Here is a 13,914-nt window from a genome sequence, read left to right as displayed (position 1 = left end):
CGGATGAATCACTCAGGACGCCGGGATTCAGGAACTCCCAAGTTCCCCCTCACACTTCCTGTGCTGGCACTAAAACATCCCAGAAGGTTTAGTTGTTTGTTTTGTTTTTTCTCTCTCTCTCAATAATTAAGAGTCTTGTGGTTTTTGAAAAGTCAGTTTTCATGTTGGTAGGAAGATTACGGCCTGGGGAGTTTCTGATCATTGACTATTTTGACGAATGCAAAATAGTCGACTTCACAGCTTCTTGAGTTTTAGTAAATTCAAATGTGATAAACATTCTTAACACCAATGCTAGATCAGACCTAAGAGAATTGGGTTTCTGGAGACTGGGGATTCATCTTGGGATCCTGCAGGGCTGCAGGATTATTCAGAGTCCTGAAAACAGGCGTCACTGTGGGATTCGATACGAGCAAAGTAAGGAGGTTGGGCCTGGCGACATACTTGGAAATTAATCTCTCCCCCAAAACTTAGGATAACACGTTCGTTGTCTCTTTTCTCACAACACATAGCAAAGCGCTGTCTCCTTATCTCAAACCTCCTGGCCCTTTCCAGTTTTTGTGGAATAGAGGTAAATGTGAACACAGTCGACCCTCATTATTCACTGGTTCATACTGGCAATTTCGCCTACTGGTTAAAATTTAATCGTAACCCCCAAATCAATAACTCCTGGCGCTTTTGCAGTTATTCTCCAACACATGCAGAACAGCGAAAATTCTGAGTCACTGGCTGGACATGGATGTCCCCAGCCAAGGGCAAATGGGGTGACACTGCCTTCTAGTTTTAGCTCTTACACTGGAAATCAGAGTCCTTTTTGTGGTCTATCTAGTGTCCTATTTTTGGCATTTTTGTGTTTTTTATTGGTGAGTTCACTGTTTAAAATGGCCCCCAAGCATAGGGCTGAAGTGCTGTCGAGTGTTTCTAAGTCTAAGAAGGCCATGATGTGTCTTCTGGAGAAAGTCCATGCATTAGATAAACTTTGCTCAAGGCTGTGTATTGTGAGTTCATTGTTAATGAATCAAAATATTTCTTAAATAAGGTGTCTTTAAACAGAAACACATACAAAATGAGGTTATGTTCACCCACCCAGGAGTGGTGGTTCAGTATTTGCTAGCTCAGTGTTTGTGGTGACTTTATAGAACATAACTACCGTGAATAACAAGAATTACCTGCACGCACACATGCATACATGCAACAACACAATAACATTTATTTAAAACAGATTTCCTACTCCTCCTATACATCCCCATCTCACCTGGATTGTCCAAACGGCCCTTGTACTTTATATTTCTGAATACTTATCAGAGTTTGTTATGCACTGATGTTTGTGTCCTCTCAAAATTCATATGTTGAAATCCTACACTCCCACCCCCGCAGTGTGATGATATTAGGAGGTGGGGCTTTGGGAGGTGATTAGGTCGTGAGGGTGGAGCCCCCATGAATGGGATTAGCGTCCTTATGATAAGAGACGGCACAAAGCTTGCTTCCACTCTCGCTCTCTGTTCGCCACCATGTGAGGACACAAGAAAGTGGCTGTCTTGAAACAAGGAATAGGGAATACACCAAGAGCCCTGCCATGCTGGCACCCTTATCCCAGACTTCCAGCCTACAGAACTGTTCTGTATATATATTTGTTGTTTAAGCCACTGAGTCTGTGGTATTCTGTTATAGCAGTCTGAACTGCCTAGGACAGAGTTCCAAGACAAAACAAAGAAACTAGAAACCTGTTCCCTCCTTCACTGTCTCAAGTTATAACCAGCAGGGAGGGAATGCTTCCTGTTCCCATTCTTTTCAGACCAGAGCTGGGTGAACCTGAGAAGTCTCCACTCTCTCTGTGTTCACTCTCCGAGGCCCAGGTCAGCTCTGAAGCACCAAGACCAATTTGCATAACATGGACATACTGTCTGGAACATACAGACAGGTGTCATTTTCCTTGGAAAATTCGAATTCCAGTATCCCACTCAAAAGTAAGTGCATGTGGACTTCCCTGGTGGCACAGTGGTTAAGAATCCGCCTGCCAATGCAGGGGACATGGGTTCGAGCCCTGGTCCAGGAAGATCCCACGTGCTGGGGAACAACTAAGTCCGTGCACCACAACTACTGAACCTGTCCTCTAGAGCCCACGAGCCACAATTACTGAAGCCCGTGTGCCTAGAGCCCATGCTCCGCAACAAGAGAAGCCACCACAGTGAGAAGCCCGCGAACCCCAACGAAGAGTAGCCCCCGCTCGCCGCAACTAGAGAAAGCCCGCGTGCAGCAACAAAGACCCAACACAGCCATACGTAAATAAATAAATAAATAAATAAATTATATATATATATATATATATATATATATGTAAGTGCATTAAGCCTGTGTGGTTATGAACAATTTTGACATATTTTTTTTTTTTTGCGTTATGTGGGCCTCTCACTGTTGTGGCCTCTCCCGTTGCGGAGCACAGGCTCCGGACGCACAGGCCCAGCGGCCATGGCTCACGGGCCCAGCCGCTCCGCAGCATGTAGGATCTTCCCAGACCGGGGCACGAACCCGTGTCCCCTGCATCGGCAGGCGGACTCTCAACCACTGCGCCACCAGGGAAGCCCGACATATTTTTAAATATCTTAATGCACTAGGTTTGGGGCTTTAATCAATTTTGGCAGTAGACAGAGTGAATCTTTCTTTCCAAGAGACAGCAATGAGTCAAGCTCATTACTAAGCAGTGGAAAAGAAAAAAGACTTGATCAGATGCTTCTGCTCAATGGAGTTTCCATGTTACCTTCTCTGGACAAAGTCTGACAGCTATCTCTAACACTTTAGAAAAATTACAATGTTTAGAAAAATGCTTATTTCCTAGTTCTGTCTACTGAAAAAAAAAAAAAAAAAAAAAAAAAACCTATATACAAGGATCAATCCAGTAGCAATGAGCCTTCCCAGCACCCAGACTGAAGTTGCTAAATAAGATGTTCTGCTGAAAGCAGTGAGAAATCCTTGGAGAAATGGCTGATTCCAGTTTTAGGGCAGGAAACGTCCAAGATGAGGCTGGGAGCAAGAGAGCTCAGAAGGACACCGGGGGCCACATCGAAAGACTTGGGGGCCACCTGGGAGAGGTGAGATAATCCAAGCACCAGTAAAACTAGTAACCGCAATAGATTAAAACACCTCAAATACGTAAATGCATGAGTTCATAATATTCATACAAATCCTTTGGAGACAACTTGGTGATCAAGTCATTATCTTGAAAAATGGTAAATAAAGTTACAAGCATTCATTCTGCCTTTCCTGTGTATACTGTACTTCAGGGTAACAACCAGTTGATGAGGGAAGTTTCTCTTTAGAAAGCATTCCAGCCAATAAAGGAAGATGGGGTGATGGAATTAGAACATCACCTTTCTGCAGCCCCTAATGAAAGTGGATCTAGGCCATGATCATCAACAGCTGCTAATATCACCCAAAAGAGAGAGAGGCAGCTACTCTGAGTACTGACATCACCACATTATGCTCACCTTTGAAGGAGTTTTGTCAAAAACAAAGAAGAAAAACCCAGATTCTGATCAGGCTTCTAGATCTAATAACCCCTTTACAGGAAATATCGGAGATATAAATATTCAGATATATATATATATATATATATATATATATATCTGAATCACTTTGCTGTATAGCTGTATAGCTGAAACTAACACAATAATGTAAATCAGCTATACTTCAATAAAAACAAAACAAAACAAAACTATTCCAGAACAAAAGTTCTACATGAAGAATTTTAACACAATCCTTCTGGGATGCGAAGCACATCTTTCTGGGGGTCTGTGGTCAAAACTTCTTCCCATGGCCCCTAAAAGAGACAGTATTGCTGTATCTAAAAATATCATTTATCCACACAGCCCCCGACATGACTGACTCACCTGTATCACAAACTTTATGCAGCAAGCATTTATCTTCTTCATTCCAGGTGTCCAGGTATTCATCCGGGCCACAGGGCAGACAGATGCTTTCAGAGGTAGCAGTGCATTTGGAAGACAAGTACTTTCCTTAAATTAGAAGGAGAAACATGCACCAATCAAAAATACTTCCTCCCACAAAAGCCAACAAATCAACAAAAATGCACCAATCTGGGAATTCCCTGGTGGTCCAGTGGTAAGGACTCCGTGCTTTCACTGCTGTGGGCCCAGGCTCAATCCCTGGTCAGGGAACTAAGATCCTGCAAGCCATGGGGTGTGGCAAAAAAAACCAAACAAACAAAAACCAAGCACCAATCTACTGGACCCCTTACATGACTATTATCCCAGGACATCCCCCAAAGGTAGACTGATACATGAGATAAGACCACATCTCACAGCGACCGCTCCTCAGGCCTCCCGGCTGGCTCAGATAACCTCTCCTGGGTTTGCTGTGCCTGTGTTCACGGCAGTCTTTTAGATCTTCTAAGTAAAAGATCACCCCTTCCACCCCAAACCTCTGCTGACTAAGGAAAAGAACTATGGTTTTCAAGCTGGTGGCTGCAGGACTTGAGGGGTTCCCTGGGGGCTAAGCAAGAGGAACTTCCTCTCCCTTCTCCCCTCCCATCTTCAAAACCCCTCTACTGTCAACCTGGATAGTTAACTTCTTTTGTCCCAAGTACACTGTGGGCTCACCGTTAACTTATTTTGATCAGAGAGTAATACACACACACACGCATGCATGAAAATCACTGGATCTTCATTCTACGAACCCCCAAAATATCTGTAGCTGAAATATCTAAAGGATCTTGTTATAAGGTGAGCATCTTTTCCTCAAAGCTCTCCTCCTCTCCCCAGAAGAGTGAGTGAGTGAGGACCCTCTGGACTTGGGGCTTCACTGAGGCCGTAGAAACACCTGGTCACCTTCTGGCAGAACAACTTTGGGGAAGTGGTGACCAGTCCACCTTCTACCCTTCAGCAGGTATTGTGAGGAGGAGTTATAACAGGGTTTTGGCAATTTTTAGCAGTGATTCTAGGCTAGATTACCACCCCCATCCTCCGCTAATTTCTGTGAAAATAATACTTTTTTTTTTTTTTGGCCACACCGCATGGCTTGCAGGATCTTAGTTCTCCCACCGGGAATCAAACCTGGGCCCTTGGCAGTGAAAGTGCCGAGTCCTAACCACTGGACCGCCAGGGAATTTCGCAAAATAATACTTTTAAATAAGAGCTGTATCTCATATTTTGAGAGTTTGAATCACAAACTTCTAAAACAGAGTTTCAGAAACCATCTTGCCTTCTCAAGAAACAGCGTTTGGGAAAGCTGGTACTTAATTCATGTTCCAGCACATACTTAATTCAAGAACCAGTTTCTGAAATTGCTCTTGATTTTTAAGTGATTTCATCTACTGAGAGAAAAGTGTTTGTCTTCAGAGTAACAAACACCACTACCTGCCACTGCCTTAAAAAGCCTACCCAATTTCTTTTTTTTGTCTGGCAGGATAGAAATGGTTCCTTAGATTAAAAAAAGAACCCCACCCACTTTTGGAGGACAATGACAGGAGGTTTAGAAGTACAAACCTGGTTCACATTTGTTACAGCATCTTCCAAGATGCTCGTAATGCCTCTCGCTAGTACACGGAGAGGTGATCTGCAAAGTCACCTAAAGAGAAAATGCACATCAGGTAGAGATTAGGCACAAGTTCTTTCTAGAGAAAACAGAAAGTGAATTACTGACTCACATTTCTGAAAAGTATAAGAGATCACCAGAAACAGTCCTGAAACTGCTCTGCATAATACCACCCCCCTCCCAAAGATGTCGCTTTCCTATTCTAGCCCATTTCTCCCTAACAACGTACAAAACCAATGATTCTGGCACCCAAATCCATTTAAGCATTTAAAACAATTTCGGTCATGCTCATGGTAATAGGCCGGCTGAAAGGGAAATTTACAAATGGTACACAGAAGGTTGAAAACCGCTTTACACAACCCACGTACGAAACTGGTCCCACTTCTGTGTCATCACATGGTGGACAGTTTGCTCAGTCCACTTTGGTCATAAAGCTGTAGAAGGAGAGAATGGGGCCCCTTAACCTGTGTCTTATACCAGGGGAGGCCAACTGTGGTCTTACAAAATAGCTCTGATCTTAAAAAGATGCTTAATACCGCTTACCTTCTAAAATTTTAAACATGCAGAGAATCTGAAAAAGTAGGACAGCAACGGGTAACAGGGAGCCTTCTGGCTTACAGCCAGGAGCCCTGACCGCCCGCCCGCCCGCTGGCTGAGGGATCCCCGACACGCTGCTTCAGCTCTTTGAACCTTGTCTCCTTTCTGTATGATTCTAATACCAATATTAATTTCCAAGTCTGCTCATCTAAGCAGATCAAAACAAAAAGCCAAGGCCCCTACAATCACTCAGATTCTTATCAGTTTGCCACAGAAAAGCTCTTTTCTTTATCAGCTTTCTCCGTGTCAGAAAAACCCCACACACTCCTGTTGACAGGCAGGCGGTGGAGTTACAGACTGAACGATGAAGTGGAAGCGTTGGGCTCAGCTGCACAGACTTCACACTGTGCATACCAAGGGTCCGGCTCCTGCTGGGTCCCAGGGATCCAAAGTTACAACCTTGCCCTCAAGGGACTTCCGCACACCAGGGTGTGTGCTATGATGGAGCCAGGTGGGTCCCTCCCTCAGCTGAAGGCCAGGGGAGGTGTCCCAAGGAGTGTGACAAGTGAGCACAGGCTTGCAGGATAAAAAAGAACTCAGCCAGATGAGAAAAAAGGAACTGGTCCGTGGAAGTAGAGGGCAGGGCAAGGAAGCCGTCTTTGGCAGAGCATGAGATGTTCAAACAGGGATACTGAGGCCTGAAGTGGCATGTCGGGTGGGGCTGGCAGTGGAGACCATCAGCAGAGTCCCGGGAGACGAGACCAAGGACAGTCAGAGCAATCAGAGGGCTTCACCTGCCTATTAAAGAGCTTGGATGGGAGGTGTAGAAATAGTGTAGCTTGGAAGAAGCCGTGCATCCTCACAATACCTCAGTTATGAAGGAAGTTTTCTAGAGAGAGCACCACACCCAGAAAAACCCAGGCTAGCTGAGTAGGGTGTGCAGGATGCCCCCAGTATGGACCTCTCTGACCTCCCCCAGGCCAGGTAAAGGGCTTCCAGGAGGGTTGGGGCCAGGGACAGTTACCCTGAGGCTGATGAGAATGTCAAATGTGCTTCTGGAGCCAGGTATGCCAGGAAGGTTGTATTCAGACTTGCTTCCGAGACCTGTCGAACACTCTCTGTGGACCCCTGATAACATGGATTGATGTTCCCCGAGCATTCACCACATGACAGGGTCTGGTGGACAGTGCACTGAACATTAGGAAGAATGGTGTAACAGAAATCACCCCACCTCTCCTTTTGGGTCTCTTTTTCTCTTTGTTTTTATAGGAATCTGTTTCTCTGCGCCTGGTACAGTAACGTGTGCACACAAAAGAAAGATGCAGAGGCAAAACGGTGAAGCTGAATTCGGTCAATGCAACTTTTTTTTTGCGGTACGCGGGCCTCTCACTGCTGTGGCCTCTCCCGTTGCGGAGCACAGGCTCCGGACGCGCAGGCTCAGCAGCCATGGCTCACGGGCCCAGCCGCTCCGCGGCATGTGGGATCTTCCCGGACCGCGGCACGAACCCGCGTCCCCTGCATCGGCAGGCGGACTCTCAACCACTGCACCACCAGGGAAGCCCCTCAATGCAACTTTTGTCTCACAAACAGGATTCGTCTGAGCCTGATGATATGTGAGCGCTCCTGCGATGCTGATGACAAAGGCAAACGAGAGAAATGTGTGGTTGGAGATAAAGGTCGATTGCTTCTGACCCATAGGAAAGCTGCAAGAGTCTCTGTAAGATAAGCACAGACTTTGTCTGTATCACACACACAGCTTCTTTTTAGGGGAAATTGGTAAAAGGACTCCCCCCAAGCAGCAGCTTAGAAGCTCTGTCAGGTGCTACAGCTGTGCCCTGGGCTCCAAATCCTGGTACCTGGTGATCATCATTGACCTGAATATGTGGACAATTTGTTTACACGTTTAGGAGAGTGGCAGTGATTCATTCAACCCATCCACCATCTAACCCAGGAGCGTAATACCTCCTAGCAAAAATGGGGAAGCTACTGATTCCAGAGGTAACCAGATGTCTTAGCTCTTAAACCGATTTTCACAGATTATTCCTTAGAATCCATATCTGTCTCCTAAGCTTACTGTGACTTTACACCTGGACATGTCTTCTTTTTTAAAAATGGAGATATAATTCACATACCATGAAACTCACCCTTTCAAAGGGTGCGATTCAGTGTTGGTTTTTTTTTTTTTTTTTTTGGTATATTCACAAAGTTGTGCAACCACCGCTGCTGTCTAACTCCAGAACACCTTCATCACTCCAAAACTGATATGTCTGCTTGACACAGCTCTAGGATTACAGATCTTTTAAGCTGCATAAGCAATTCTGCTACTGGGAGAATTGGCTATGGTGAGGCAGAAAATTATGGAATTAATCTAAGTTAAGGTATAGCTTAAACGGAACCCTACTTTATTCTTGAGTTACATCAGATACTTTGCAGTACACCTTCAAACCTTCAAAATGGCAATAAATATACAACTCAAAAGGCAACGTACATACATAGATATGGTTAAGGAAATGTGGTTTGCGGGTAAATAAAAAGAATCTGGAAAACTCTATAGGAGGCCTACACCTTCAGAAGGCAAGATATGCCTTTGTTGCTTTTTCCCTTCTCTTGTCCTGCCTCTCTGCTTCTAACAAGCTCTCTGCTTCTTTTCCCCCACTGGCAGAGCTTCAGCTCCAGGATGACCCTCTTATTAGAGGATCTGCAGCTCCCCGGACCTCACACAGCATGTAAAGCTTGCCCCGTGCTGGTCTCCCTCTGATCCCGAGCTCCACGTCCGGGAACCCTGTGGTTTGCTCTTTGCACTGCAGTCCCCGCAGTTGTAACTATTAGGAAATCCAGATCTTGGACACCCTGGCCTGTCACCTTTTGCTGATCCCCTGCGGACTTGTCCCTCCAAGCTACAGGCCAGACGGGCTCTGCCTGCCTGCCTCCTGGATCCCAAGTCCCCGCGTCCAACCTTCTTGGGCTCGGTTTCCGGTTAGCCTGAGCTGGATCTCCTTGACACCAGCCTCCCTCTGTCTGGAGAGCCTGCCAAATACATCCCCAGGCTGGCGTTTTTCTGATGTGAATGAACGGATGCCCTTCAGCCCCTTCCAGTCTGACCCCTTCTTTGTCTTTTTTAACATGTTTATTGGAGTATAATTGCTTTACAATGGTGTGTTAGTTTCTGCTTTATAAGGACTTCCCTGGTGGTGCAGTGGTTGGGAATCTGCCTGCCAATGCAGGGGACACGAGTTCGAGCCCTGGTCCGGGAAGATCCCACATGCCGTGGAGCAACTAAGCCCATGTGCCACAACTACTGAGCCTGAGCTCCAGAGCCTGAGAGCCACAACTACTGAGCCCACGTGCCACAACTACTGAAGCCTGTGTGCCTAGAGCCTGTGCTCTGCAACAAGAGAAGTCACCGCAATCAGAAGCCCTCACATCACAATGAAGAGTAGCCCCCGCTCTCCACAACTAGAGAAAGCCCGCACACAGCAATGAAGACCCAATGCAGCCAAAAATAAATAAATAAATTAATAAAAAAAAAGAAAAAAAAAAACCAAAACAAAGTGAATCAGCTATACATATACACATATCTCCATCTCCCCTCCCTCTTGCTCCTCCCTCCCTCCCACCCTCCCTATCCCACCCCTCTAGGTGGTCACAAAGCACCTAGCTGATCTCCCTGTGCTATGCGGCTGCTTCCCACTAGCTATCTGTTTTACATTTGGTAGTGTATATATGTCCATGCCACTCTCTCACTTTGTCCCAGCTTACCCTTCCCCTACCCGTGTCCTCAAGTCCATTCTCTACGTCTGCGTCTTTATTCCTGTCCTGCCCCTAGGTTCTTCAGAACCATTTTTTTTTTTAGATTCAATATATATGTGTTAGCATACGGTGTGACCCCTTCTTTTTCCTACAGATTCTAGCTCTGACATCTCCCATCTCAACAGCAGCTGGAAGAGCCTCCAGGCTGCTCAAGCCCCTCCTGGTCCTCTGGCCTTTCCCTCCCAACAGCTCAGAATCTGGGCCTGACTCTATAGCCCCCAAGACCAAGCTCCAAAAGGTTATGAGGTGGTAGCTCTTATTATTGGTAGCAATCCTAGTAAGGCAGTTATTTGATAAAAACATGTTCCTGCTTCAGTGTTTTGGAAGCAACCTCCCAGGGAATGGGGGGATTCAGCAGAAGGCTGCAGATTTTCAGTTCATCGGGTGGTTTTGTCAACTACCTCCAGTCTCCTCTCTTTGCCCAAGATGTAGCAACAGAAGGCCTTTGGTAACCGAGTTGAAACGTACAAACTTTGAGTTACCTACGTTTTTGCTTAGTTTGCCTTCAGGATTGACTTGTTTCCCTCTAAAACAATAGAGCTTCTGAACCATCGTTGTTTTCATTAAGCAAATAAAGCAGAACCACTTCTAAAATGTCTATTTATTGAATAAAGAATACAGTCACATACATTCAAATTCAGGTCTGTTGCAGCGCTTGTGTTTTGGGGAATACGATTTGATTCATGCATGGTACTTAGAAGTCTCGTAAAAAACCAGCCACATCCTACCACAGTTCTTAATCAATAAACTACAAAAGTAATGTTTGGCCCACAGAGTTTACATCGACTAACTTCTGCTTTCTAACAGACTTCCCCTGAATGTATAAGAAACACTAGAGTCTGTTTATAGCAAATATCCTTTACATCCCCTGCCTTTCCTTTCCCCCCATATAAATTCCTTGGAAAGTCTAAATAAAGGAGTTAAAATGGCAAGACAATACATCTGATTTATTGGCCATCTGTTGCCTCACTTTCTTGTGTGTTTTGTGTCATGTGTATATTTGTTTCAGGGCATACGGGCTGGTATTTAATTTTAACGGCTAACAAAGTCTTCTGGAATAAGCATGTCTGTGCAAGGCTTTGGGAGGCCGGAGGGAGATAATAAATTGTACATCAAAATTGTCTTTATAAAGCTCCGTGGATTTATTTCCCAATGCAATGCCATGTTGGGTCTAATCCTGAGAAACCCCAAGCTGAAGAAACAAAACATTTCTGAGCTGCAGAGACCGAAGGATCTGTATTCAGAATCCTGCAGGGAAGGTTGACTTAAATATTTATTTTTCGTGCTGTTAATCAACCCAATTGTAGTGAAAGCCATTATGAATACTAAAATTACTTTTCTGCTCTACTAAAAATTCATGCTGACATATAACAAAAGAGAAAGAAGCTTGGCTCCTTCTGTCAAGCCAAGGGGAAAAGAACCCAACCCAGAAGAACAAATGAGGGATTTTCCATAGATTTCATTTTATAAAATATCATCCATGACTATACTTGAGAATTTGGCTGTAAATTAAGTAAAGATGGTATCAAATTTCTGAATGTTACAGTTAACGAAAGATGTGGTTTTTCTTGAGAGAAACTACTGAATGTGAAAATAACACCTAATAGTTCTGCTTCCCTTGAAAAAAATATCCTTAAAGAAAGTCACGAGTGAAAAGTGCTCTAATCCAGAATAGAATAGACAACAAACAAACAAAAGGTCTCAGTCAGGCCAGAGGAACCCACAAACAAATGCTGTTCCTTCTTGTCCATTTCTTTGAATGTCTGTTTTTTTAGCTGGCTGAGCAGTCAGGCCAGAGACGAGGTCTAAGTTTCTCCCCTCAAAACATTTCAGTTAGTGAATCCAAACACAGACCCTTTCAACCGAGATGTTCTAGGGGACCTGCTCAGTTTGGTCCCTTTCTTAGCTCCTTTACTCTAGAAGCTCCCAGTGGCCCTGCTCTAGTTTATCCGGCTTTCTACTCTTGAACATGGCACAGTTATATGTCTGTTACTGCAAAGAAAGCATCCACTGTCATGCCTCTCAGTTAAAAGTTCAGAATTAGAAGTGGATATCAGAGAGGAATCATTTTGAGCTTGCACATCAGATAAGGCAGATTTCCAGAGAAAACAGAAAAATGAAACACTAACTGAAGTAAAGTCTGACATGCCAGAATGTAGGGATTTAGCAGAGCAGAGGCCAGGGGCAGAAAGACACAGGGAGAAGGGAGCGTGGTACCAGTGCGCTGGTGAAGACGGAAGAAGCTGCCCGGCCAGGTAGCTCCCCTGGTCGTTTAGCACAGGGCAGACTTCAGGACAGGATTCTTCCACCCAGGGCAGCTCTTAGAGTTGAACTTCCAGATTGGCCTGGATAGAAGAATGCCTGACATTTCTTTAATAAAACTGTCTACATTTCTACAATTTGAGGACAAGGGGGAAAAAAGTCAGTTCTAAGCCTCGGTCTCTTCACCTGTAAAATGGGGCTAATAATTGCACCCATCCCACCTCAGTGGGGATGAGATGGTATAATTCATGGAAAATGATGTATCAATGGCAAGTGGCAATACTCAGGAAAAATGAAGGCTCTGCTTTTTCACTTTGAAGCGAAGGACTTTTCTAGCAGGTAGCTGGGGGAATGAGGCGGGACGGGAATTGCGTCACTTACTCAGCACAGGGGCGCACACCTGGCTGGTGGGGATGCTACTGTACGTACCTGGGCAGAATCGGTGAACACCAATTACTTTTACCAGATCGTTCCCTGGTCATGGGCTGGAGGGAAAGGAGTGTGACAGAAAACGGAAAGAGGGTGGAAAAGAGACCAGGGACTCGTAGAAAACTTCTGAAGGCCTGGCAAGTTTCCTGAGCGTACCATCCCTGTTTAGTTTTAACATGGCTCTGATGACAAAAGCTGGCGGCAGAGTGTTTCAGCTGGGCAATTGGAAAAACATGATTTTGGGGGTTTTTTTTTTTTGGCTGCACCTCAAGGCTTGCGGGATCTTAATTCCCTGACTGGGAATAGAACTCGTGCCCCCTGCAGTGGAAGCGTGGAGTCCTAACCACTGCACCGCCAGAGAATTCCCAGAGAAACATGTTTTTAATCCAAAAGGTTTATTTTTTTTAAAGCATGTTTGACTTCACATAAAGAAGTGCTTTCTCATGAGACTGAAATGGTGGCAGGTGGCCTGAGTCATGATAATGGCTTTCTGTCTGAAGCTTCAGTCGGTGATGGGGACGGAAGTCGGGCTGGGGAGGGAGCGAGCTTACTCAAAGCTTCTGCTGATAACGTGTTTGCTAGATTCTGTCAGTGATTTCTGTCAACTGGGATAGAATCGAGCTATGACCAAAGGCCCTTCTAGACATTTTCATTTTAGAAAAACTCAGAATTTCAAGCAGAAAGAATTTCAAGCTTACAGGTTTACAGAGAAAACATCAGGCTTGTTTTTCTTTTGCACAAACCAAAGCTTCACATTTCATACTTCAGAACATTACACAGGCACCTATGAAGATAGTATGTTATCAATTAAAGAGACAAAATAAAGGAGCAACTTTTGGGGATCTCCTGTGCACCCCAGCAAATCATCCTGTGCACTCCCTGGAAAACACTGAACTGTGGAACATGTTAAGAGTGTGAAGACCCCACGTTATGGAAGCCAGGTATGTGGTCTAAGTCATGATGGAAGTGGATACAGAGAATCAGAGGGTTTAAATAGAAAACTCCCTGAGTGTCCAAAATACTACAATTCACTTTACAGAAATATATTTTACACACAGCTCTTGAAAAAAAAATTCTGCTGCTAAAAGTGAGGCTCGGGACTTCCCTCGTGGTGCAGTGCTTAAGAATCCGCCTGCCAATGCAGGAGACATGGGTATGAGCCCTGGTCCGCGAAGATCCCACAGGCCGTGGAGCAACTAAGCCCGTGCATCACAACTACTGAGACTGTGCTCTAGATCCCAAGAGCCACAACTACAGAGCCCTCGTGCCACAACTACTGAAGCCCGCGCACCTAGAGCCTGTGCTCCGCAACAAGAGAAGCCACCGCAA

General features: G+C 45.1%; 1 protein-coding gene across 3 annotated transcripts in view; it reads right to left on the bottom strand.

Moving 5' to 3' along the window:
* Window positions 1–13,914, bottom strand: part of TNFRSF11A (TNF receptor superfamily member 11a) — a gene marked incomplete at both ends in the record, with an annotated part of 55,819 nt that overhangs the window by 25,801 nt on the left and 16,104 nt on the right. For all 3 annotated transcript variants that reach the window (XM_079718270.1, XM_079718271.1, XM_079718272.1), the window contains 2 exons: window positions 3,885–4,010; window positions 5,499–5,580. In XM_079718270.1, coding sequence (XP_079574396.1) covers window positions 3,885–4,010; window positions 5,499–5,580 — 208 coding nt within the window. The remainder of the gene's footprint in view (window positions 1–3,884; window positions 4,011–5,498; window positions 5,581–13,914) is intronic.

This window comes from Hyperoodon ampullatus, assembly GCF_949752795.1.
Source record: "Hyperoodon ampullatus genome assembly, chromosome: 13".
Classification (NCBI taxonomy): domain Eukaryota; kingdom Metazoa; phylum Chordata; class Mammalia; order Artiodactyla; family Ziphiidae; genus Hyperoodon; species Hyperoodon ampullatus.
This window is presented reverse-complemented; position numbering and strand designations above follow the sequence as displayed.